Source organism: Corvus cornix, chromosome 26 (assembly GCF_000738735.6).
Source record: "Corvus cornix cornix isolate S_Up_H32 chromosome 26, ASM73873v5, whole genome shotgun sequence".
Taxonomy (NCBI): domain Eukaryota; kingdom Metazoa; phylum Chordata; class Aves; order Passeriformes; family Corvidae; genus Corvus; species Corvus cornix.
Genome location: NC_046354.1, coordinates 2,267,502 through 2,292,264, shown reverse-complemented (window position 1 = coordinate 2,292,264; position 24,763 = coordinate 2,267,502). Strand labels below are relative to the sequence as shown.

At 62.2% G+C, this 24,763-nt stretch overlaps 2 protein-coding genes across 18 annotated transcripts in view; both read right to left on the bottom strand.

Annotated features, from left to right (window-relative positions):
* Nucleotides 1–5,672: 5,672 nt before the first annotated feature.
* Nucleotides 5,673–7,256, bottom strand: GOLT1A (golgi transport 1A). Its single transcript, XM_010404325.3, has 5 exons — nucleotides 7,162–7,256; nucleotides 6,589–6,680; nucleotides 6,331–6,509; nucleotides 6,176–6,239; nucleotides 5,673–5,985 (listed from the first exon to the last, which is right to left on the bottom strand). The coding sequence occupies exons 1-5, from the start codon at nucleotides 7,184–7,186 to the stop codon at nucleotides 5,947–5,949; spliced, it is 399 nt and encodes a 132-aa protein (XP_010402627.1). The 5' UTR covers nucleotides 7,187–7,256; the 3' UTR covers nucleotides 5,673–5,946.
* A 2,523-nt stretch (nucleotides 7,257–9,779) lies between these two features.
* Nucleotides 9,780–24,763, bottom strand: part of PLEKHA6 (pleckstrin homology domain containing A6) — a 43,706-nt gene continuing 28,722 nt past the window's right edge. For 10 of the 17 annotated variants that reach the window (XM_039565187.1, XM_039565202.1, XM_039565199.1 and 7 more), the window contains 21 exons: nucleotides 24,035–24,210; nucleotides 23,325–23,822; nucleotides 22,208–22,697; nucleotides 21,778–21,864; nucleotides 21,130–21,183; nucleotides 19,278–19,358; nucleotides 18,037–18,105; nucleotides 17,652–17,732; nucleotides 17,225–17,374; nucleotides 16,838–16,933; nucleotides 16,071–16,182; nucleotides 15,799–15,938; nucleotides 15,060–15,212; nucleotides 13,852–13,978; nucleotides 13,664–13,752; nucleotides 13,161–13,358; nucleotides 12,909–13,073; nucleotides 12,629–12,762; nucleotides 12,276–12,418; nucleotides 11,220–11,344; nucleotides 9,780–10,936 (listed from right to left, as the gene is read on the bottom strand). In XM_039565187.1, coding sequence (XP_039421121.1) covers nucleotides 11,229–11,344; nucleotides 12,276–12,418; nucleotides 12,629–12,762; nucleotides 12,909–13,073; nucleotides 13,161–13,358; nucleotides 13,664–13,752; nucleotides 13,852–13,978; nucleotides 15,060–15,212; nucleotides 15,799–15,938; nucleotides 16,071–16,182; nucleotides 16,838–16,933; nucleotides 17,225–17,374; nucleotides 17,652–17,732; nucleotides 18,037–18,105; nucleotides 19,278–19,358; nucleotides 21,130–21,183; nucleotides 21,778–21,864; nucleotides 22,208–22,697; nucleotides 23,325–23,822; nucleotides 24,035–24,210 — 3,159 coding nt within the window. In that variant the 3' untranslated portion in view covers nucleotides 9,780–10,936; nucleotides 11,220–11,228. The remainder of the gene's footprint in view (nucleotides 10,937–11,219; nucleotides 11,345–12,275; nucleotides 12,419–12,628; nucleotides 12,763–12,908; nucleotides 13,074–13,160; nucleotides 13,359–13,663; nucleotides 13,753–13,851; nucleotides 13,979–15,059; nucleotides 15,213–15,798; nucleotides 15,939–16,070; nucleotides 16,183–16,837; nucleotides 16,934–17,224; nucleotides 17,375–17,651; nucleotides 17,733–18,036; nucleotides 18,106–19,277; nucleotides 19,359–21,129; nucleotides 21,184–21,777; nucleotides 21,865–22,207; nucleotides 22,698–23,324; nucleotides 23,823–24,034; nucleotides 24,211–24,763) is intronic. The other 7 variants (XM_039565188.1, XM_039565190.1, XM_039565192.1 and 4 more) reach the window with 7 other exon arrangements.

Sequence of the window (24,763 nt, the reverse complement as noted above, 5' to 3'; positions counted from 1 at the left end):
CCCTGCCGGCAGCTCCGTCCCGTCCCATCCCGGAGGGGAGGATGCTTTTATAGCCCGGGATCCTCCATCCCGGCGGGTTTCTCCTCCCCTGGCAGGGGGAGGGCTGGGAATCCCATGGATGACACCGGGCAGGTGGCCGGGACAGTCCCCGCGGAGGGCGGCGGGGTCGGGAGCCCCCCGTGCGCGGGGGGAATGGGACAAGGGGAGCTGCGGGTGTCTGGGAGATGGGATCCCACATTCCTTGGGGTTAATTGCTCCCCAGTTACTCCAGCACGGCGTGTGAAGGGCACAAATCCCTGCTGGTGCCAGCTGGGAGCTGCTGGGGGTGCTGGTGGTGGTGGTGGCACAGGTCAGGGTGACAGCCTGGCCAAGGAGGTGTCCCCAGGCTCCACCTGCGGAGGAATGACGGGATTTTCCCCAAGGGAATGGAATCGGCAAAGGACACTCGGCCATGACCCTGTTGGGGACATGGACACACCAAGGGAAGACCCCCCAGCCCCCTCTGCCCTTTTGGGGGATGCTCTGGGGAACCCCCCCAGGCCCAGCTCTGTTAAACCAGGGCTGGAGCTTGGAGCAGAGAACAGCCAAACTCATCACAGCTGCTCCATATGGGATCAGATCCTGGTGTTTGGGAAGGGAGATGTTGCTCAGAACCCTCAGGAGCTTCCAGCTGCACCCCTGCCCCTCACTCCAGGTCGCTGTGTCCCCCCTGGCAGTGCCCAGCCCAGGCTGGTGGGTGCTGGATCAGCCCCGTCGGTGCTGCATCAGCCCCGTGGCTCCCAGGGACTTCTGACCTTGGGAATCTCGGTAGGAAATGACCCTAAAGGCAACAAAAATGTTCCTGGATGAACCCCGAGGACACATTCGCCCCCACCCCCAGCCCCACAATCCCCCTCCCGTGAGGTGGGATTTATTCAGGGCACTTCTGTCACCCCTCCGGGGGCCACCCCACAAGCTACAACCAACTTTCCCCCAAAACTGGAGGTTGAACGCCTCATTCCCTGTGGGATTTTTGGCCGCCAGGGCACCGCTGACCCCGGCAGGCCCCAGGGCTCAGCCCCACGGGGCTGTGCCCCCATCCCTGACGTCTTTTCCCACGCAGGACCCCTGTCCCTGCGTCACTCCGGGCAGCCTCGTGGCCCGGCGCAGGTTGCGGGGGAGGCAGCGGGGTCAGGAGCCTCAGCGACGTGAGAGGGCCTGGCAGGGAGCCAGCGGCCATAAATCCCTGCCCGGGCATCCCACGGGCTCTGCCGGCTTTGCCAAGCTCCGTTCCCCACAGGAAAAGCCGCGGGTGCAGAGGGACTTCAAAGGAAAAGGGACGAGTCCGCTGGGGAAGGGGGTCCCGGGATGTGGGGCCGGGGGGGATCCGGCGGTTCCAGCCCCTTCTGATCCAGGGGAGCCACAGCTGCAGGATCCCTGAGGAATGTGGGATGCTCTGGGCATGGCTTTGTCCCGGGGACACAGGTGGACCCTTCTCCTGTCGGGAAACCAGAGTGGGATGAGCTGGGAAATGCTGTGGGATAGGGGAAGCAGAGAGGCACAGCCCTTCCCTGCCACTGGGACGGCCCCACAACCCCCTTGGATATGAAACTGATGGAAACCAAGGAAAACCAACTTCCCCAAATCCATCAGAGAGCTGAGGGCTGCTGCCTTGGGGTGGCCTCTGGGGTGGCTGTCCTCGCTCCCAGCTCCGGGCTCCGGGATGTCCCCAGCACAGGACACCTTCCCCGTGCTGGGAAAACCCCCCCAAGGAATTTCCCAGTCCCCTCTGGCAGCCTGGAGCGGGGATCAGCAGGAGCTGCGCTGGAAAAGGGTTAAAATCCCTGGAAAAGGGGTTTTGTGGGGGGTTAGAGGGACAGGGACACGGGAGGGACGGGGACAGGGACATCAGGCAGCTCTGGGACAATGCTGGGTTCATTCCCAGCCCTTCAGATCCGCAGGGAAGATCCTTAACTCTTCCCGTGCAGTCCCAAAACATCCCTTGACTTGAATTTTCAACCACAGAAGGTTCCAGGGCATTAGGGAAAGGCAGAAATGCATGGATTCATGGATTTCCATGTGGGGAACCTGCTGGATCCAAAATCCACTGGATCCATGTGGGGAACCTGCTGCATTTCACTCCAAAATCCCAGGGTTATATCGGATTACGGATCCTACAAAGAGCAGCTCATCTGGAAGCAGCAGGGAAGTGCTCCTCAGTTTTGGAAATGCTTCCCAATTTTCCTGCCTGCTTTCCAGGGAGTTGAATGATTGGGAAAATGGAAGGAAAACGCTTCCCAGAGAGAAACAATCCCGATGGATAAATTCATTCCTCTCTCCTGGGCGCTTTCCTTAAAATCAAATCCAGGATTTTTAGCACTTCCCGCTCCAAACGGAATCATCGGGAAGTTTGGCTGAACAGCTTTGATTTCTTGAGGGATCTTTTGGAGCAGCACAAGAAAAAGGAGGAGAATTTCTGCCCTTCCCTGACATTTTCCAGCTTTTCTAATCCCAGAATTCGCTGCTGGTGAAAAACACAAGAGGCTCGTGAGGATCCTTATCCCGGGTGACGGAAAAGCTCCGGCGTAAAAACAACTTTTGGGAAGGGCTTAGGGGAGGCTCTGGATGGCACCGGCACCGGGGGAATTCGGGGATTGACGTCAGGGCAAACCCAGAGCTTGTGCTTGACACCAAAACCCTGCCAGAGAGAGGATTTACGGAGCCGGGGGGAAAACATTCCCGGCAAAAATCTTCCGGAGAGGAGCTGTGGCTGAGGGAGTTCACAGCCATTCCCTACGGATCTTCTGAGCCTGGAAAAGCTGTGGCTGCCCCATGGAAGTGTTCGGAGCAATCTGGGATGAGGGAAGGTGTCCCTTGGGAGGTTTTGGGATAGGATGGGCTTTAAGATCCCTCTGAACCCAAACTTTTCCGTGATTCCATGATCCCTCGATGCCATCCAGGGAATCTCCTCATCCTTGGCTTGGTTTTCCCAGCAGGGTGAGGTGATGGCACCTTCCATCACCTGGGCACATTTCCTGCTCCTCCTGATTCCACACGGATGGGGGCCCTAAACCTCAGGAACCTCCTCATCCTGCACACGCTGCCTCTGGGAATCTTCCTCTTCCTTCCGGTGAAGGCCTAGAAATGAATCCTCAGCAGGAAAATCGGGAATTTTTTGGCTGCAGCAAAGCAAAGACAGGAATGGAGGCACTGAGGAGGCTCCGACCCTCCAGGAATCTTATTTTCCCTTCCATCAAAGCACCCAAAAACTGCGATCTCCTTCCTCGGGCCGGGATTTGGGTGCCCAAACGAGCCCAGAGCCGCTCCCAGCCTTGGTTTCACCTGGAGCACACCTGGGCCAGTGGCATCGGGCACAGCCGGGTGACAGCAGGCACAGAGCCACCAGCTCCCGTCGGGCTCCAGAGGGAACAGGTTCAGCTCAAACTCCTTAATTAATTCCTGCACGTTAAGGAGGGCTCTCGGAACAGGGAGCAGCTTTGATGTGATTGCTTTTGGGTTTAATTAAACTCCAGCTTCCCCAGCGCTCCCGGAAACCTGGCTGGGATCCACCTCAGCTGGTGGAGATGCCGAGTTATCCAACCTGTTCTCCTGGGGAGAGGAATTTCGGCAGCCTGGGCAGAAGAACTCCTTCAAAACCCCCCGAGGTGAAGCCGGGGGAGCTCCTGCCGTGGAGGTTTCCCTGTGAACATTCCCTGATCCGGCTCTGGATCATTCCCTGGAGTATCCTGGGTCCTTCTGGGTCCTCCTGGAGCAGGGATGAAAGCATGGGATACCCAGGAATTGGGCGCTGGGATGTTCCTCTGGCTCAAATCCCAGTACCCACCACTGGAAATGCCCCCCAGCTCCATCCCTCAGGTCCAGCTCATCCCAAAGGGAATGGGATTACAGGAAAAGCAATTCCTGGTCCGTGATGCTGACAGAGCTCAGCTCCAGGCCCCCCCTCCCAGCCCAGAACCCCTCATTAATTAATTAATTAGTTAATTACCAACCTGTTTGCTGTTTCAGGGTGGCTGAGCCTGGCCGGGGTGATTGCCTGGGCCCCGCCCAGGTCAGATGTTAATGGGGTTGGAGGGGTGTTTTCCTAACCCCCTCCCCATGCCCTCATCCCATGGGATGCAGGGGAAGGCAGCGCCACGGCCGTGGCTGAGTGACAGGGATGTCCCAGGGCTGGCCAGGGAAGGTCCCTGTGCCACCTCCAGCCATGGCAAGGTCCCTGTGCCATCTCCAACCACGGGAAGGTCCCTGTGCCACCTCCAGCCATGGGAAGGTCTCTGTGCCACAGCCATGGGAAGGTCCCTGTGCCACGAACATGGGAAGGTCCCTGTGCCATCTCCAGCCATGGAAAGGTCTCTGTGCCACAGCCATGGGAAGGTCCCTGTGCCATGGCCATGGAAAGGTCCCTGTGCCACCTCCAGCCACAGCCACAGGAAGGTCCCTGTGCCACCTCCAGCCATGGAAAGGTCCCTGTGCCATCTCCAGCCACGAGAAGGTCCCTGTGCCACCTCCAGCCATGGGAAGGTCCCTGTGCCACCTCCAGCCACAGCCACGGGAAGGTCCCTGTGCCACAGCCATGCGAAGGTCTCTGTGCCACGAACATGGGAAGGTCCCTGTGCCACAGCCATGGGAAGGTCCCTGTGCCACCTCCAGCCACGGAAAGGTCCCTGTGCCACCTCCAGCCACAGCCACGGGAAGGTCCCTGTGCCATGGCCATGAGAAGGTCCCTGTGCCACTTCCAGCCATGGAAAGGTCCCTGTGCCACCTCCAGCCATGGAAAGGTCCTGGTGCCACCTCCAGCTAAGGGAAGGTCCCTGTGCCACAGCCATGGGAAGATCCCTGTGCCACCTCCAGCCACAGCCACGGGAAGGTCCCTGTGCCACCTCCAACCACGGGAAGGTCCCTGTGCCACCTCCAGCCATGGGAAGGTCTCTGTGCCACAGCCATGGGAAGGTCCCTGTGCCACGAACATGGGAAGGTCCCTGTGCCATTTCCAGCCATGGAAAGGTCTCTGTGCCACAGCCATGGGAAGGTCCCTGTTCCACAGCCATGGGAAGGTCCCTGTGCCATGGCCATGGAAAGGTCCCTGTGCCACCTCCAGCCATGGAAAGGTCCCTGTGCCATCTCCAGCCACGAGAAGGTCCCTGTGCCACCTCCAGCCATGGGAAGGTCCCTGTGCCACCTCCAGCCACAGCCACGGGAAGGTCCCTGTGCCACAGCCATGCGAAGGTCTCTGTGCCACGAACATGGGAAGGTCCCTGTGCCACAGCCATGGGAAGGTCCCTGTGCCACCTCCAGCCACGGAAAGGTCCCTGTGCCACCTCCAGCCACAGCCACGGGAAGGTCCCTGTGCCATGGCCATGAGAAGGTCCCTGTGCCACTTCCAGCCATGGAAAGGTCCCTGTGCCACCTCCAGCCATGGAAAGGTCCTGGTGCCACCTCCAGCTAAGGGAAGGTCCCTGTGCCACAGCCATGGGAAGGTCCCTGTGCCACCTCCAGCCACAGCCACGGGAAGGTCCCTGTGCCACCTCCAGCCACAGGAAGGTCCCTGTGCCACCTCCAGCCATGGGAAGGTCCCTGCGCCACCTCCAGCCACAGCCACGATGCCTCCTGGTGGCACCGGGAGGTGCCAGTGCTGGGACAAGCCCCGAGCCACGGGAAAGGAGCCGAGTCCGAGCTCACTTTCAGGCATTTTTTTATTAAATTAAATCTTCCACAGAAAAGAATTAAATAAGTGCAAGAATTCCAGAATCCAGCCTGGCACAGCCCTTGGACCCCGGAGCCTGGCTCAGGAGCTCCGTGGCACAGTGAGGGGACACCGTCCCTGCTGGGGAGGGGGTCTGGCCAGCACTGAGGGTCCTGGGGACAACAGAGCCACCAGCTCTGGGGGACAGCCGCACCCAGGGCTCTCACCCTGTCCCATCGCAGCCACTCAGCCCGGAACTGGTCAGGTCACACCATGGAGCCGCTGTCCCCCATGTTCCGCAGGAGCTGAGATGGGGACAGACCGGGATTAGCAGAAAAATCCACCCGTGCAGCCTCGGGGACACCGCGGTGACATTCCCGGGGCAATCCCATCCGTGGGCATGGATCCCAGCAGGGATTGCCCACCCCGAGGGGCACAGGGGGATGGATCCCAGCAGGGATTGAAAGCCCCGAGGGGTCCCCAGCCCCTTCTCACCTGGCTCAGCAGAGGGATGTTTGCCAGTGAGCCAAAAAACCCGAAAGCCACCGGGAAGAAGCTCCTGTGTGGATACAAAAGACCCTGCTGAGCTCCTGGGAGCATTCCAAAGGATCCTATCCCGAGGATCCCATCCCGAGGATCCCATCCCACACCTGAAGAGGGAGATGAAGCCGTAGCCCTCCAGCAGCATCCCCAGGATCGGCCAGCGCATGAGGACCACGATGAGCCCCCCGAAAAAGAAGCTGGTGCCCTTCAGCTTGGACCGCTGGAAGAAGAAGGTGAAGGTCCTCCGGAAGCCGATGATAAAGACCAGGCCGGAGAGGAAGAGGAGCTGGGAGGAGGAAGGAGAGGAGAGGGTCAAGGCAGCTCCTTGATCCGGCTGTGGGCACCCCCGGCCTGGCCCTACTCACATTCCCAAAAGCCATGAGCACCGAGTCGAAGTACAGGAGGATCCCAAAGAGGAGGAAGAAGAGGCCGAAGCCGACCAGGCCCACTCCGATCTCTGTGGAGAGCAGGAGAGCAGAGCTGAGGGCTCAGCTCCGCACCTCAGACCCCGTATCAGCACCTCCGTCTCCCGTTCCTTCCCAAAAATCCCCTTTGGATTTGCCTCCAAAGCTCAGGAACAGCCTTTGCACCCAGGCCAGGCCTGGAGGAGGCTGTTGGTGCCCCAGAAGTCCCTGAGGGCACCGGATAAATCATAAACCACGGAGGAAAAATCAGCGGGAAAACTGCATCCAGCCTTTCCCTGAGCAGCAGCAGCAAAGGCTGGAGATGATCCCAGGATGATCCAGGAAATCCTCCCGGTCCCCAGCCCTCCCTGCTCCTCCCCACGTCCCCTTTTCCATCTCACCCCTCCCTGCCCCAACCATCCCATCCAGCAGCTCCCAGCTGGGACTCAGAGCTGCCAAACGTCCCCACGGAGCTCCCGGATCCCGCAGGGACGGGAATTCCTGCCGGGACACGGCCACGGCGCGGCTGCTTACGCTGGAAGTCGCTCAGGGACACCATCTTGGTGGTGGTGACAGGGCTGGGCGAGGCCGGGCGAGGGTGGCCCCGCTGCCAGAGTGACCCTTGGAAAAGCCCTTTAGTCCCCACGTCATCCTGGGAATGATTAACGACCCCGGGAACGCCCACGGCACCTCCTCCGGGGGGGACACGGTGGCTCTATGGGGGACATGGTGGCTTCAGAGGGACGTGGTGGCTTCAGGGGGGACATGGTGGCTCCGGGGGGACACGGTGGTTCCAGGGGCGATGTGGTGGCCCCAGAGGGGACACAGTGGCTCCAAAGGGGGCACGGTGGCTCTATAGGGGACATGGTGGCTTCAGAGGGATGTGGTGGCTTCAGAGGGATGTGGTGGCTTCAGGGGGGACATGGTGGTTCCAGGGGGGATGTGGTGGCCCCAGAGGGGACACAGTGGCTCCAAAGGGGACATGGTGGTTTCAGAGGGATGTGGTGGCTTCAGAGGGATATGGTGGCTCCAGGGGGATGTGGTGGCTCCAGGGGGACACGGTAGCTCCAAGGGGGATGTGGTGGCTCCAGAGGGGACACGGTGACTCCAAGGGGGATCTGGTGGCTCCAGGGGGATCTGGTGGCTCCAGGGAGGACATGGTGGCTCTAAGGGGGACACGGTGGCCCCAGAGGGGACATGGTGGCTTTGTGGGGGACATAGTGGCTCCAGGGGAAACTGGTGGCTTCAGGGGAACACGATGGCTCCAAGAGGGACATGGTGTCTCCATGGGGATCTGGTGGCCTCAGGGGGACGTGGTGGCTTCAGGGGGACACTGTGACTCCAGGGGGACACGGTGGCTTTAGAGGGACATGGTGGCTTCAGGGGGATGTGGTGGTTTCAGGGGGACATGGTGGCTCCAAGGGGGACACGGTGGCTTCAGGGGGATGTGGTGGCTCCAAGGGGGACACAGTGGTCCCACAGGATGTGGTGGCCTCAAAGAGGACACAGTGGCTCCAAGTGGGATCTGGTGGCTTCAGGGGGACACGGTGGCTCCAGGGAGGACACAGTGGCTCTATGGGGGACACGGTGGCTCCAAGGGGGACATGGTGGCTTCCGGGGGCCATGGTAGCTCCAAGGAGGACACGGTGGCTCCAAGGAGGACACGGTGGCTCCAGGGGGACATGGTGGCTCTATGGGGGATCTGGTGGCTCTATGGGGGACGTGGTGGCTCTATGGGGGACTGGTGGCTCTATGGGGGACGTGGTGGCTCCAGGGGACACGGTGGCTCTATGGGGGACGTGGTGGCTTGTGACCACCAGACCCGGCTGGTCCTGCCCCCCCCCTCCCAGCGGGATGAACTCCCTGGGATGGGATGGATCCCTAAAATAGGGAAAACCGGGGAGATTTTGGCTTCCTTGGGGCGGCCAAGTGGCACCGTGGGGACAGTGGAGGTCCCTGCAGCGTCCTCAGGAGTCCCAGCTCACGTGGATTCCTGTGGATCCCACAGATCCCACAGATCCCAGGCTGCCCCATGGGAGAGTTTTGGGAATGGCGCATGTCCCGGGATTTGCCGGTTGGTGTGGGAATAGCAGCTCCAGCAGACCCAACACAGGGTCCCTGTGTCACCTCTGGCACCCCAGAGCCACCCAAACCCAGCTATTCCCAAAATTTATCCCCACTAACTGCCCAGGGACGGGAATTTCATCCCAAAATCAACCCTGGTGGGAAAACAAATTCCAAAAAAAGCCAGGGAGAGAGAGGAGGAGCTGCCTCCAGAGCCCCTTCAGCCTCTGCCTGTCCAATCCAACATTAAAATCCACATACAAAGTCCCCTCTGGAAAAAAGAAAAGACAGGAAAACGTCGTTGTTTCATAGATATTTTTATTTCTCTACCACTAGGAAAATATCCCAGAAAACCAAATCCCTCCCGCCCCACCCTCCCCGAATGCATAAATAGATTTATTTCCTCCCGATGCAAATCCTTTCCGGGTTAACGAGTCACTGGTTTATGAAGTGTTTATGAAAAATAATAACCAAAAATAAAATTAATTAATTAATTAATTAAGGTTTGGTTTCTTTCTCTTTTTTTTTTTCTTTTTTTTTCTTTTTTTTTTTTTCCTCGTCTTTTTTTTCCTTTTTTTTTTTTTTAAATAAAATAAAATCGCGGCCGGGTCACACTTTGGGGACAGCGTCCGGTGGCTTTGGGATGGGAGCTTTGGGATCGTCTCTGGATCCCCGAGATGGGAATTGCTGCCCCACAGCCACCTCAGGATGTCCCCAAGGTGTCCCCACAGTAAGGGGGGGTCTGCCCCGGTGTCCCGAGCTGGGGAGCTCGGGGGACACAGGGAAATAAACTCATCCTCTCTTCTTCAAACTTACAGTCTCTGTATATTTTATTTTAAATAAATTTGCTTTTCATAAAAGCAGAAAAAATAGATATATTTTTAAATAGGTTTTTTTCCTTTTTTTTTTTTCCTTGGTTTTTTTTTTGGTTTTTCTTTTCTTTCTTTCTTTCTTTTTTCCCCCCTTCCCCCTCTGATAAATTGGCAAAGAATTTGCTTTTTTCCTTGGCAGGAACAAACCCTGCGGAGAAGAGAGAGCTCGGCACGAGCTTTTCCCGGGAAAAGAAGAGGAAAAACCGAATATAGATATATATTATAAATGTAGAATTTCCATCAAACATATATTAAGGCATGTAAATAGCAAAATAAAGGGCCAGCTTTATGAGCTAAAGGGGCTGAGGGAGGCTCGGCTGTGGGATTTAGGGCTCCGGGGATCCTACAAGTATTGCTAAGACGGGGAGGATTGGGATGCGGGGCAGGGTCCTGGGGGGGGTTTGGCATCAGCCCAGGAGGGACGGATGGGATTTGGGATCTGGGATTTGGGATTCAGCTCCTGGCTCCGTCCTCCCTGCCCACCCCAGCGCTGCCACCCTCACGTCCTTCCAGGGATTCTGCTTTTTCCCCACCCTCCAGGACAATAAAGAAAAGGGGGGATTTGCTACAGGAAACCCGAACCGCTGGAAGGGGCTGGAGAGCAACGGGAAGGGCTCGGGGGAGACGCGGGGAGGGATTTGCGGAGGGTGGACAGCGGGACGGGGCAGCCAAGGTGACCCTGCTGTCCCCAAACCCCTCCTCAGCGCTGTCCCCACCCTCCAGAGGGGGGTCCCTGCTGACCCCACAGCTCCTTTATCCCACCGGGCACCCCAATTCCCTGCTCTGCTCCCCATCCCTGCCCAGAGCTCCTGCTCCGTGCTTGGAGAGCCCTTGGAGCGCCCTGGGCACCTCCGTGTCCCCACAGTGTCACCTCCATCCATCCTGTCCCCTTTTTCCTCCGGCTGAGCCACCAGCAGTGCCACAGATGGGTTCAAAATCGGGATCAGGGAAGGGAAACCATGCCCGAGGAGCCGAGGAGGAGCATCCAGGTGCGGTGGAAGGTTGGGAGCACCATCCGTGCTGGGGACAGGCCGGTCCCCACCCCAAGAACCCCTTCACAGACCTTGGGGGGACGTCCCAGGAGTCCTGTGCTCCCCGCTGGGCCGGTGGCCGCTGTCACAGCTGTCCCTGTGGCCACTGACAGCCCTGGGGGCTCCTTGGGGACAACTCCCAGCCCCCACCCATCTCTTTGGGACGGGTCAGAGCCGCCGCTCCCGTCGGTGCCACATCTCCCGCGTGGTCCCGCCATCGGACGGAGGGAAGGGGGTCCGGGAGAACCGAGGACGGCGGCGAGAGGTTCGGTGTCACCTCAGGAGGGGACTAAAACGTGGCCCCGTGGAACTTGATGGCGCCGGCAGCAGCCAGGGCTTGAGCTGAGGAGGGGGGCAGGACAGGACAGAGAGGCTGAGCAGGGTGGGGGTCCACCCTGTGCCCACCCCTTGTGGCAAACCCGGCGGGGATTTGGCTCCAAGGGAGCCGGGGGATGCTGGGACCCCCCGGATTTCATGCTGGGATCCCCTTTTCCACCCTGCACGGCCCCCTTGGCCTGGGCGGGGGGACGCTGGGTCCATGGAGGAGCCGGGGCTGACGTGGCTCGGGGGATGCGAGCGGGAGCGAAGGGATGGAGGGGATGACGTCAGAGAGAGAGGTGCTTACGTCACAGGCTCACACCCGCATGAGGTGGCTGCTGTCGGCGGCCCGGGGCGGCTCGGACGAGAGGGGGTTGGTCGGTGGAGTCGGGGAGGCTGGGGAGGTGGGAGGGCTGGGGGTAGCGCACTGAGCTGGAAACGAGAAACGGGAGAAGGGAGTGAAGGAGGCGGGCGGCGGGGAGGGCACGGCGGGGCTGGGCAGGGGCAGGGACAGCGAGGAGGGAGGAAGGAAAGGGGGGAAGCAAGCGCGGGTAGGGCAAAGAGTCACAGCTGGCAGGACAGAGCCACAGCTGGCAGGAGAAGCAGTCACAGCTGGCAGGAAGGACAGAGAGCCACAGCTGGCAGGAAGGACAGAGAGCCACAGCTGGCAGGACAAACAGCCACGGCTGGCAGGAAGGACAGAGAGCCACAGCTGGGCACAGCACGCACACGTGAGCTCCCGGCAGGGCTCCTCATGGACAAGGCATGGTGTGACACCACGGGCACGCGGGCACGGTGTGACACTGCGGTCAGCCAGGTAGGGGACGTCACCCTGCTCACCTGGGCAAGGTGTGCCAACACAATCCCCCCAGCATCAAGTGCCACCATGCACGGCCACGATGTGCCAGCCCATGCCACTGTAATTCTGCTGGCTATGGGGTGCCACCACGATCCCCTGGGCATGGGGTGTCACCAGAACCCCTGGGCATGGGGTGTCACCATGCTTGCTCAGCCACGCCGTGCCACCTCATGCCACCTCGTGCCACCTCATGCCACCTCATGCCACCCAGCCAGGCACTCCCACCCTCGCAAACGCTCCCAGCAAGGCGCTGGAAGCTATGCCCGGCTGGAAGGGCTGCTCCATCCCAGCATCTCAGGGCAGGCAGCCCCAGGCGTGGCAGGAGCTGTTGGCATCACCTCTCCCACTGCTCAGGGATGCCCTGTCCCACGACTGCCCTCTCTCCTGCCCACTGACGCCTTGCCAAGCTGCCAAACCTGCACCTGCCTTCACCCTGCTGCCCTGCTGGCATCATTCTCCCAAGGATCTGCAGGATCCGACCCTCCGAGCCTCCCCGTTCCTCACCCGAGAGCATCCGGCCGCGGCGCGAGGCCTCGGCAGCCAGGGCACACGAGATCTCGATCCTCTTCTCCTGCTCCTGCAGCTGCATCTCGGGGTCCTGGGGGGTGTCCACCTCCCCCTCGCCCAGGGGGATGACGTTCTGCAGGCTGGGAATGGCACCTGGCATCAGCACCCCTGCCAGGACCCCTGGGGTGGGCTGGGAAGGGGGCAGAGGGGTGGGGGGTCCCCTGGGATGGGTGGGGAAGGGGTGGAGGTGGGTGGGTGGTCTTAGAATGGTCAGGGAAGGGGTGGAGGTGGGTGGTCACTTCCCTTCGGGATGACCCCTGGCATGGCCAGCGTGGGCACTGCAGCCTCACCTGGATTTGGCAATGAGGGTCTTGATCCTTTCCACCTTCTTCTGCTTCTCCTTCATCTCCTCGGGGCTGAGGGGCGATTCCGGCTCCAGCTCCACGTAGCGCTCAGGGATCAGCACTTTGTCCGGTGTGGAGAGCTGGGAACAGCGGGAAGAGCTGGGCAAGTGCCCTGTGCCGGACACTGGGGACTTGCCCCCTCCAGCACTGCCCGGACACAGCTCCAGGATGCTGCCAGAGGATGGTGTGACCACCCTGGGGACACTCAGAGCCATCCCATCCTCACCTCCTTGTTGATGTCCACATCGTAGTGCTGCGGCTCCAGCTCCATCTTCCGCAGCCGGGCGATCTCCTCCTGCGGCGTCTCGTACACCTTGCCGGGCTCGTCGGAGCGCAGCGCGGCCTCCAGGTCCGAGATGTCCACCTCGTGGATGCTGCGGTGCCGCCGCACCTGCGAGGGACCACGCCCCGCTCAGCGTCCCCACGGACTGGGTGGTGCGTTGTCACCCGTCCCGCCCCACCGTGGCCCCGCACTCACCACCTTGTAGGAGGAGGGGGTTTTGGGGCTGGGGGCATCGGGCTGGGGGCCGGGGAGCTGCTGGGGCCCGGGGAGCTGCAGGCTGCGCCGCTTCTCCTTCATGGAGCCGCTCTGGTGCCGCTTCATGCGGTCGATCTGTTCCTCCACGCTCATCTTCACCTTGGTCTCGGTGGCGAACACGGCGCTCTTGGGTCTCTCCTGGGGACGAGCCCAGCCTCAAGGTCACCTGCTGGTGGCTGGTGACATCTTCCCAGTGGCACATCCCTCTGCCGTGAGCCGCTGGGATGCCACTCGGGGGATGCCACTCGGGGGATGCCACTTGGGGGATGTCACTCCTGGGGTGTCACTCCTGGGGTGTCACTCCCGGGATGGGGGTCTCCAGGAGATGGGTGGTGACACACGGAGTCACACAGCCACACGCTCCTGTCCCCAAGCTGCAGCAAAGCCCCCCTTGGCTCACCCAGCCCCCCCAGGCCAGCCCAGCCCCTCCACCCGAGCCCTACCCGGGAGCTGAGCCCGTTGGCCAGGCCGTTCCTCCTGGACACCACCTCGTCCTCCGCCGGAGACTTGGTCCTGGGGGGGACGATTCCCACTGCGGGGGAGACCACAATGCCAGGATGAACCCTTGGGGACCCCGGGCAGGGTCCCAGCGCCACCCCCAAGGTCCTGCTGGGTGTCACCAGTGCCGTACCCTTGTTGAGAGCCGCTTGTTTGTCCCCGTCCTGCTCTGTCCGGCTCTGCGGGAGCCCCTCGGGTGCGGGGCCGGGGAGGCTGGGCCGGGGGGGCTCCTTCTTGCTCTGCTCGAAGCCTGGTTTGGGCTGTGGGGGGGAAAAAGGTCCCCAGTGAGCTCCAGTCCTGCCTGAGGGCCACGCTCTGCCTGGGGACACCCAGCTGCTCTTGAGGTGACAAACAGAGCACGGACACACTCCATGGACACACGGACAGCAGCCAGGTGGGACCAGAGCACCCCAAAATCGTGGGGACAGGGGCTGAGGGGGCTCTGCTCTTGTCCCTGCTGTGTCACATCCTGTCAGGGCTGGGTGCCTGCTGCTGTCCCCACAGGATGGGACAAAGGTTCCTGTAAGGTGACAACCCCTCCACAGCCCCCAGGAGCTCGGGGACAGGGACATCCTGGCTCTGTGCTGGGCTCCAGCAGCGCCCCATGCCCACGGGAGGGGATGGGGTCATACAGGGGCAGAAGGACCAGCAAAGGGTCAGTTTTGGGGTCCGTCCCCTCTGGCATCCCATGGGAAGAGCCCGGGAACTGCTGGGGTGACAGAGGGGTGTGACAACGGGCGCAGCAGCCCAATGTGTCCCCCTAAATGCACCCTGACACCCCTGGATCCACACGCAGCCACCCCTGTGCCACCCATGGCAGCTGGAAGTGCCACCTGAGCTGGCACCGTGTCCCTTCCCAGCTCGACACAGCCACTGTGTCCCTCATGGTCACACATCCAGAGGCTGTGAGGACACTCGTGTCACCCGTGTCCACACCCAGCCCCACGCACGGCCGGGGTGTCACCAGGAATTCCCGAATGCAGCTTTGCCCTGGCGCGGGGGGCTCGGAGCCTGCCAGGGCCACACGGGGAGCAGTGACACGGAAGGACAGTGACAGAGGCGAGGGCAGAGCAAAGCAGAGAGGGCAATGCCAGGGACAACCTCCCCAGCAGGAGGGGACAATCCCTGTCCTGAGGGAGCGCAGGGGGTGGCGACCTGCTGGGGACACCAGGGGTGCGGCAGGGCCACAGCGCGCAGAGCTGTCCCCACATCAAGTGTCACCTCCACGCTGTCCCCGTGGATTTGGGGCGGGCAGCTCCGTGTCCTGCCTCATCCCATGTGATGAGGAAGAGGAGGAGGAGGAGGAGGACGGGGTGGCAGCTGCCCTGCAGGGTTCGGTACCTGTCCCCGCTTGGCCTCTCCGCCGCCTTGGTGCCAGGAAGGGGAGGCGGGGTAGGGCCAGAGGCGGCTCTCGCTGGGCAGCGGAGGAACGGCCGGAGGAGACTCCAGGGGGACGTAGGACTTGGGGAGGGGAGGTCGAGGCGGGCCTGGTTCCTGGGGCGGGCAGGAGCGGGAGGCGTGAGAGCAGAGAAGGAAGAGAGAGTTAGAGAAGAGACCGAGGCACAACACGGCGGGAACGTCCTGGAGAAAGGGATGGAGGAGGGAGTGACTCTGCGGTGGCCGTGTCCCTCTCGGTGTCCCTGCTGCTCGGCCCCAGGGCCAGGCAGGGCTCGGGGGATGCCCAAATGAAGGTTCTCGACAGCACGTGGGGACACCGGCAGCACCTCTGTGCAGCTAGGTGGGGTTGGGGAGTCCCCAAACTCCACCCTAAATAAATTCCCTGTGCATGAAGGTGGCACCAGCCCTGAGTGACGGCACTCAGAGGGGCTGTGGTGGCACCAGGAGCTGCTCCTGGAGCCAAAAGCTGGAGCTGAGCAGCTCCCATCCCTCTGGACCCACAGCCCTGCAAGGACCACGGACCCCAAAGTCACCAGGTGACACCAGGGCCCATCCACGTCACCAAAACGGTGCCCCCCAGGCAGAACCACGAGGGGAGGCAGCTCCGTGCCCGGTGCCCAGCAGCCCCAATCCCCTGCTGGCACCTGCTGGGGACAAAGAGGGGACACCCAGGGTCACTGACCTCGCCGGGGCCTGGCTTGGTGGGCGATCCCTGGGAGCCGGAGATGAGGGAGAAGGGGCTCAGGGGGCTGGTGAGGCTGGCAGAGCTCAGGGGGCTGGCGGGGCTGTTGGAGCTGTACGTCCCCGAGGGGCCCAGAGCCACTGTGGAGCAGAGCAGCAATAAGATAATTATAAGATAATTATAAGATAATAATGAGGGTCTTCACCTCCCTGAGCAGCAGCTCATAGGGGACACCCCCCGCACACTTTGGGGTCAGGGACAGCCCCCCTCACCTCGGTGCTTGGCAGTGTCGGTGCCACGGGAGGGGTTGTTCTTCCTCAGCCCTTCCATCACGTCCTGGATCCGCCAGATCTCCTTCTGGATCTGCCGGTTGAGCATCTCGTTCTGGATTGGGGGGGGAAAGGCCAGCGCTCAGAGGGGTCCTGGGGGTGCCAGTGCCAGCCCCAAATCAAGCTGGACCCCTGCCCCAAAGTGAGCCATAGGAACTGGGGGTCCCGACTGAGGCAGACACGGCCCGGAGGGGTCGGAACCATCACCCCCAGGATTTTTATCCTGCTGGGATGACTGGATCTGCTCCCCAGGAACCCACCTGGGCTGGGGGCAGCTGGGGGGGACTCTGGGGTCAATGGCACACCGAGCGCCCACGGTGGCCAAAGCTGGACGTGAGGGCTGGGCATGGAGAACTGGGCATGGGGCAGAGGGGGATTCCACCTCCATGGGGGACCTTGGGGGTGACAGGGGACACCCTCTCACCTGGGTGTCTGGGTTCAGGGGTGACAGGGGACACCCTCTCACCTGGGTGTCCGGGTTCAGGGGTGACACAGACACCCTCTCACCTGGGTGACCGGGTTCGGGGGTGACAGGGGACACCCTCACCTGGATGTCCAGGTTCGGGGGTGACACAGACACCCTCTCACCTGGGTGTTTGGGTTCAGGGGTGGCAGGGGACACCCTCACCTGGGTGTTTGGGTTCAGGGGTGACAGGGGACACCCTCACCTGGGTGTCCGGGTTCAGGGGTGGCAGGGGACACCCTCTCACCTGGATGTCCAGGTTCAGCTGCTCCCAGAGGTCATCGTGCAGGGTGGACACTTCGCTCTCCAGACTCTCGTACTCGGCCGTGCTGTTTGCCAGGGCCTGAGGGGACAGTGGGGGGTGGATCAGGAGGGTCTTGGGCACCCAGCACAGCCCCCCGAGCTGGGCATGGGGTGACAGCAGTGGGGACAAGCTCTGAGGCACCCAGGGCACAGCAGAGACAGAACCAGGAGCTGAGGTGGCACCTGGAGGGTGCCCAATTTGCTTTGTGGCCAGTGAGGGACTTTGGCTCCTCTGGCCCCCAGCCAGCCAAGGGGAATTCCCTTTCCTTGCTTGTTTTCCATCCGGGAAGGGACAAAAGGGCCCCAAATCCCTCCCCCCCCACCCCGTTACCGTGCTGGCCTGGGACAGCTCCACGCGGATGTTGATGAGCTGGTTCTGCAGCGATTCCTTCTTGTGCAGCAGCTTCTCCGGGTAGGCAGGCTGGCTCCCGAACATCTCCAGCTCCTGGTGCGTCCCCATCAGGGCACTCTCCAGGCTCTCCTGCGGGAACAGACGGAGCCACCAGGTCCTGGCTGCTCAATAACACACAGAGAACGCCACGGCCTCTCCCCCAGCTCAGAAATGTCCCCAGATGGCTGCCGCATCCCTGGAAGTGTCCAAAGCCAGGTTGGAGCAGCTGGGATAGCGGCCCAGGGGTGGTTGGAGGTGTTTTTAATGTCCCTTCAACCCAAAGCTTCCTGTGGTGACGTGTCACTTCCCCACCACGCAGGTGCCACCGCCAGGTCCCCGTGTGGCCACCTGAGGTGGCACCACGTACCTTCTCTGCCCGGAGCTGCTGCACCAGCCTCTCCTGCTCCCGCAGCACCTTGTTCTGCTCGCAGAGCTTCCCCAGCAGCTTCTGCGCCAGCGGGGAAGAGAGAAAGAGGGGAGAGGATGAGGAGGATGAGATTCCCACTGGGAGAGATGGGATGCAGCCAGGATACAGGGTGGGATTGATGGGGTTTATGGCTCTGGGGAGGGTTTCCAACCTCCTGCTGTCATTGCAGGGACTTCAGGGTGACACGGGGCCAACTGGGAGATGGGGCAAGACCTAAACTCAGGGGAGGATTTATCCCTGAGGAGATCAAAGCGGCCGGGAGCAGCGGGCACAGCTCTGCCCGTGGGGACAGGGGACACCGAGAGGCGACAGGATTTGCTCTTACATCGGTGTCCTGCTCGCTGATCTTGTAGGGGTGCAGGGTGTCCCTGTAGGCCTCCGGGAAGGGCGTCACCTGCAAGCAGAGCGAGGGGTGAGCCCGGCCCCACCCCGGGATGCTCAGGGAAGGGGAGGCAGCTCCCAGCTCCTCTCTCCCATCCCTGCGAGCCGGGAAAAGGAGGCCGGAGCCGAGCCCCGGAGGCGGTGGATGCTCCCCGTCAGTCGGGAGTCACTGGGATGAAGTCCCAGCCTCTCCCTGCCCGTTCCCAACGGGAAAGATCCAGAGCCACCCTCTCCAAGCTTAAGGAGATGCCTCGTGAACCATTAACCGCCACCATTCCAGAGGCAGGGAAAACAAAAGGCAGCGCGGCTGAGCTGTAATTCCACCTCGGCGGAGTGGGAGCACCCATAAATCAGCAGCTGCTGCGGCAGGGCCTGTTTACCCCCGCCCGGCTCCTCCGTGAGTCATTTTCCTTTCCTGGAAATCTCAATTACTGATGGGACTTTCAGCAATTAAATGCCTCCAAGAGCTGAGATGAAAGGCACGAGATAGGAAGGAGGGGATCATTATTGCTAGAAAGCAGAGAGGGTGCTTTAGGACCATTTAAAACTCCGGGATGATGCAAATGGATCCGGATCTGGGAAATGCCCGCGGGGCTGGAGGCAGAGCCGGGTGGATCGGGATGCTGCAGCATCCCGGGAGCTCCTGTTTCACCCTCCAGCACATCCCCGCTGCCATCAGATGGAAACAGGCGCCGTTTTTGGGTGGAAAATCCCATCCAGGAGGTGCCCAGGGCAGCACAACGCGGGGTGGGTGGCACCGGGTGGGGGGACTCAAGCGATGTGACCTTGCAGGGATTATCCCAGTGCTGGGAACATTTCCAGGGGGAAAGGCTGTTCCCTCTCCCTGTCTCAGGAACGACTCCGTTGGTTTAAGAGCGGCACTCCTGTCACCCCACACCTCCTCCTCGCAAACCAAGGACGAGCCAAGCCCCGCGTCCGAGAGTCCCCCGGGGGCAGCTCCGTCCCCACCTCGCGCTGGCAGCTCGAGGATTTGCCGGCTGGGAATGGCTCATGGATGGATTAGCAAAGCCTGGGATGGACCAGCGCTTCCCCCGAGAGCGGGATGTGCCAGAGCCGCGGCTGCTGCGTGAGTGGCGATGGCAGGAGGTGGCCCCGGGTGGCGCGGGGGTGGCCGGCACGGCCGCCAGGCACGAGCCATGCGGGGCCTGGTGGCCGGAGCCTTACTTGCATGTAGAGCTGGGCCCTAGGGGAGGAGGTCTCCACCATCCTGTTCACCATAGTGATGAGGGTCTCGCTCTCGCTCATCTGCGGCACACAGGGAAGGAAAGGGCAGAGGTCAGCGGGGGACACGCGCCTGTGCTGTCGGTGACCGGTCCAGGAACCCTCAGGATGCAAAATGTCACCTCCCGAGGTGGCCCAGGGGCTCCAGCTGTGGCCCCGCGCTGCTGTTGTTCTGTTTAGTGCCCTCAGGGTGCTTTTTTGGGGGGAAAACACGGATAAAACGGAGCCAGCTCGGAGCAGATGGCACAGACAGACACGAGCTCGGACAGGGACGGCAGCAGCGTGGGCTGGCACACAGACGGACACACGGACGGGCCCTGGCGCTGCCCCACGGCTCCGTGCCCAGCTGGGCATTAGGGAGGTGACTGAAAGCTGGGCTTGGGGACAGCAGTGTCCCCTTTTCCAGGCGGCACCGGGAATGGCACCTCCCTGCTGCCAGGCACGGTTTGGGCAGCTCTGTGCCGCTCCACGGGGACAGGACAGCCCCCAACCAGCGGCACACAGCCAGTGGTGCCCGTGGCTGCCTCGGTGCCGGGTGACAAAGCCACTCAAGTCACCAGAGCTCCACCGCTCCCTCTGCTCCTCCCGGAGCCCCCAGCCCCGAGCAGGACATTCCAGGGGAGCCTCTGGCACCTGGGACTCCCGAAATCCAAAGGGTGACAACACTTTGTCACCAAAGCAGGGCCCAAACGCCACTGGGGGTGCAGCCAGGGAGCCGAGGGCGAGGACGGAGAGAGAAAACAGAGCAGGAGGATGTTTGAGAAGAGGCCGCTGACAGCGTCACTCCGAATCAGCCTCTCCAGAGGCCGGCGGGAGAGGAGGAGGAGGAGATGCCAAACCTTTTTAGGGAGCGTTTTAAAGAGCCGGGAAGAGGCTGCGGCGCTGCCGGCGGCTGCGAGACAGCGCAGGGAGCTTTTATTGCTGCAGCGAGTGCTCCCACCCGGCACTGGCCCCGCTCCAAGGCAGACACAGATCCCAGCCACGGGAGATTTGCAGCCTAATGGGATCGTGCCGGGAGCGGCTCCCTCTGTGCCAGCCTGGCCTGGGCTGCGGTGCTGGCCGGCAGCTCCTGTGCCCGGCTGTGGCTTTAGCTGCTGCCTGGACACATCCCTGCGGGGTCTCCCGGCTGTATCCCCTTCCCCACGCTCCTGGGATGAAGTCAGTGCAGTTTTCCTCCAAAAACCCCTGGCAAAAATCAGGGTTTTCCTCCAAAAACTCCTCCAAAAAAGCTGAGCGCTGCTGGGTTTGGGGCACTTGGTGCCCACCTGCACCAAACTTTTTGCCTCCGAAGTGCCACCACATCATCAAAACCACGGTTCCCACGGGTCACCTGGCCACCCCCAGCACGGGGGACACCCTGGGGCCCCTACAGCAACAAAGCTGCCGGATTTGGGGACAGCACGGCCACACTGGCACCCGGCAGGTGTCCAGCACCAACCTGGGGGCGTTTCAGAGCCATTGCACCCCCTGAGCTCAAGGACAGCTCCCAGAGCCCCCAGAAATGTTGGAATCTGCCCCAATTCCCCCCAAACTCCCCCCAGAACTCCACCACACCACACGGAGGCACTGCCAGAGGGGGAGGGGGGACACTTTTCTGCCGAGCGATGAGCGGCCCTACGGATGCGGAGGATGGAGAGAAGCGAAACCAAAAAAGACAACTCCTGCTGCTGGAATGCCACTGGAATGCTGCTGGAATGCCGGGAGGGATGAGGATGGATGGCAGGGGACAGGGACACGGGGCACACGGGGACAAGAAGCAGCCGGTGAGGTGAGGCTGGCAGCCAGCTGCGCCTACCTGCTGGTCCAAATATTCTAGGTTTCTTTGCAACTGAAGGTCTAAAAGTTCATCCTACCAGGAGCCAGCAGGCAAGAAACGAGCAGCGAAACACAATAAAAGAAGAAGCAAAGCGGTTAGGGGGGAGCCTATGGAATGGCCCCTGGATCGGGAATGCTGCTGGGAATGTGCCCCTCGGACCCCGCTCACTCCGGGGGGACCCTGCCTGCGGCGGTGGCGGGGATGGATGGGCAGCATGGGTGGGGTGTGGTGAAATTCAGGCTTCTCCCTCCTCTGGCGGTCCTGTCCCGGGGTTTTGGGATGTGGGGGGACCTCCCGATGTCACCCCTCAGGTCTGGGAGGGGACACGAGGCAGGAGAAGGCAGCAGCTGTGGCCAGATGTGAGGAAGCAGAGCGGGAGAGGTTTGGGCTTTGGGGGTCCGAGGGTGTCCCATTGTACAGAGGGGGCCTTTCCACATGGATTTCCCTCCGGAATGGCCAGGAGGGACCGGACACACCAATAAAAGGCCCAGCTCCGATCTGCCAAGCTACCCCTGGAGTGCTCTGGTTCCTCCCTGGCCACCTGAGTGAGGACCCCCCAAACTGCCCCACGTGCCCGGGGTGGGGTCTGTGGTCACAGGGTCACCCCCTGGGCCAGCAGGTACGTACCATTTTGTCATGGATGGTGGGGGACGCCGGGAAGTGGTACGGGTACACCCCGGCCGGGACGGGCCGCCTGTCACCCAGGTAATCGTACTGCGGAGAGAGGGGACCCCCAGGCCAAAGTCAGGGACACGGGACAGGAGGAGAGAGCACAGGAGGGGACAGGAGAGGGACAGGGACACCAGCGCTCCCTCTTTGGGAGAACATCTTGTGGTAGCCCTGAGCATCGCATGCCATGCCATGCCATCCCATCCCATCCAACAAACACCACCAGGGAACCCTTGCAGGATGGCAACGAGGACCCCAAACCCACCCTCTTCTGCAAGCCACGGGCTTGTGGAGGCACTTTGAGGCCAGGCTGTGCCCACAGAGGGGCACAGCCGGGACACAGCCACCCCCCTGCCCCACCTCCCCTCCCCGGCGGGCGGGCGCTGACCTTGGGCGAGCTGATGGATCTGCGCATCACGAAGGTGGCGGGGTCGGCGTAGATCTCGTCCCCGCGGGGCGGCAGCCGCTCGAAGCGGGCGCTGGGCGAGCGCACGGGCGAGTAAACTCTGGCGCGGCCGTAGGAGCCCTGGCTGGGCGAGCGCGGCACCGAGCGCGAGCGCGGCTGCAGCGACATCCTCCGCAGCGAGCCTGAGGCCGCGTCCACCTCGTCCAGGTAGCTCGGAGGCCTCCCGGGCGCCGGCAGCCACAGCGGGACCTCCTGGCGACCGAAGGCGGCGTGGAAGGGACCCCCGTTGCGGAAGGAGTGGCGTTTGTCGTCCAGCGCCCACGGCGGGCTCACGCGGTCGAAGGCGGGCATGGAGCAGATGCTGTCGGGGCGCACGCCCGGCGGGTAGTACTGGTACTCCTCGGGGTACTGCGGCGAGTAGGGCGAGTAATAATCGGGCACCCGGCGGGACACGGGGTAAAACCTGGTGGGGCTGGGGAAGGGGAGAGAGAGGTGAGAGCTGGGCTGGCGGTGGGCAGTGCCCGGGGTCTTGGTGGGCAGGGATAGCCCGAGAGGAGGCTCGGACACCAGGAAAGGTGGATGGATGGCGTTCCTCCTGCCAGGGATTCCATGGGAGCTTTTCCCTCATGGAATTCCTCCCTGGGATCTCATGGTGGCCTCCTCTCCTTGTGTCCCTCCTGCAAGGACACCCTTCCTGTCCTGGCATTCCTCCTCCCAGGGCCTCCCTTCCTGGCGTCTCTCATCCCAGGGACTCCATGGGAGCTCCTCCTCATGGAATTCCTCCTCCCTGGCATCTCATGGTGGCCTCCTCTCCTCGTGTCCCTCCTACGAGGACACTGAGGTGGCTCCAAAGGGCCCTGTGGCGGTTTCCCATCCTGGCCTCCTTCCACCCAGGGACCCCCCCTTTAAAACCCACCCTCCTCAGCTTTTTGGGGTGTCCCACACCCAGCTCAGAGCTGCCATAGGGAGAGAAAGAAGAAAGCAGAGCCAGAAATGAGATTTTCTGGCCCCCAGGAGGGCACAAAGCAGACGAGAAGGGGCAGAACGTTCCCAGAGGGACCAACCCCGGACCAAAGGAGCGTCCTGGAGCACCCCTCACCTGCGCAGCTCCTCGGGGGGCCCGGTGGCGCGGCGGGAGTTCACCCACTGCTGCAGCTGCGTCATGGAGCTCTTGCGCTGGGCCACCTTCTCGGGGTGGGACCTGGGGGTGACACCCCGGCGCTGGGCGCCGCTGTCGCCGTCACCCCCCGCGGGGAAGGCGGTGCTGCCGGGCCGGCTGGGCGAGGGGTACGGCCACCCGTTGGGCTGTGCCGGCCGCTCGGCGCTCGCCGGTCCCCGCGGCCCCTCGGGGTAGGGACTGCCCGGTTCCGAGGGCGGCTCCGGCCCGGCGAGGCCGTTGGCTTTGGCCAGAGGCTCCTTCTTGCCATCCGGCCGCTCCGGCGGCTTCCGCTCCATCTTCTCCGAGCCGCGGCCGTCGCCCTCCCCGCGGGTCTTGGCGTCGGGCTCGGCCTTGGGCTGCTCGCGGTGGGCGGCGTTGCAGTGCTGGTGGTGGTGGTGTTTGCTGGGGGGGATGTTCTCCGAGTCCGGCTTCTCGTGCCTGGGGGGTGCCGAGACACCACGGAGGGGTCACCAACCCCTGGCAGTGCCCCAGGGTGGCCGGCAATGCCCTGGCCCTCCCTGAGCCGTGCGGGGTCACTGCTCCCCCAGCTCCAGAGGGTCCCTCACGGCCCCAAATGTCCCCGGGTGTGGAGCGAGGACAGCGGCGCGTCCCCAGGAGGGCAGGGCAGTGGGGTGGCACTGGGCGCTGACCTCTGAGTCGGGGGGATCTGCACCCGGGCGGCCTCGCCCATGGCCTGGATCCAGGATTCCTGCTCCTCCGTGTTCTCGGCGCTGAAGAAGTAGGTCCGGATGCCGGCGTGCTCGGCCTGGGGAGACAGGGACTGCCCGTTACCCGCCGGCGGCTCCTGCACCCAGCACACCGTCACCTGCAGGGGGGCACAGAACGGGAGAGACACAGACACGAGGGTGAGAGCGCCGCTTCCAGCCTGGCACCGCATCCTGCTGCTCCGGGAGAAGCTCTTTCGCCTCCGTGTGCGGCCACCGAGTGGGAGGAAAGCTCTGCAGGCCCTCACGGTGGGGTTTTATCCCCCTTGGATAAAAACTCCCAGAGAATTTTTGGGACCAGCCCTCCCAAGAGGAGCAGCACCCCAATATTGGGGTGGCAAAGGGTCCCTGTCCCAGCGAGAGCGGCAGCAGCAGAGGAGCGTGATCCATGCAGGGGGAGGGGGAAGGTGGTTTCTCGGCCCAGGAAATATTTTGGGAGGAAAAAGTTTGGTTTTGATCCAAGTTGGTGCCCATTCTCTGCCCAGAATGTGCTGGAAAGAGCCTTTTATTTGAGGGCCTTTTTGAAGCTTCCACCTTCCCCCCTGTGGGAAAGGATGGGGGAAAGCAAGGAGGACGAAAAGGGAAGAATTGGGAGTTTTCCTCCTGAAAGAATGTCAGGGTTCAATATCTTCAAAAAAAAAAAAAAAAGAAAGA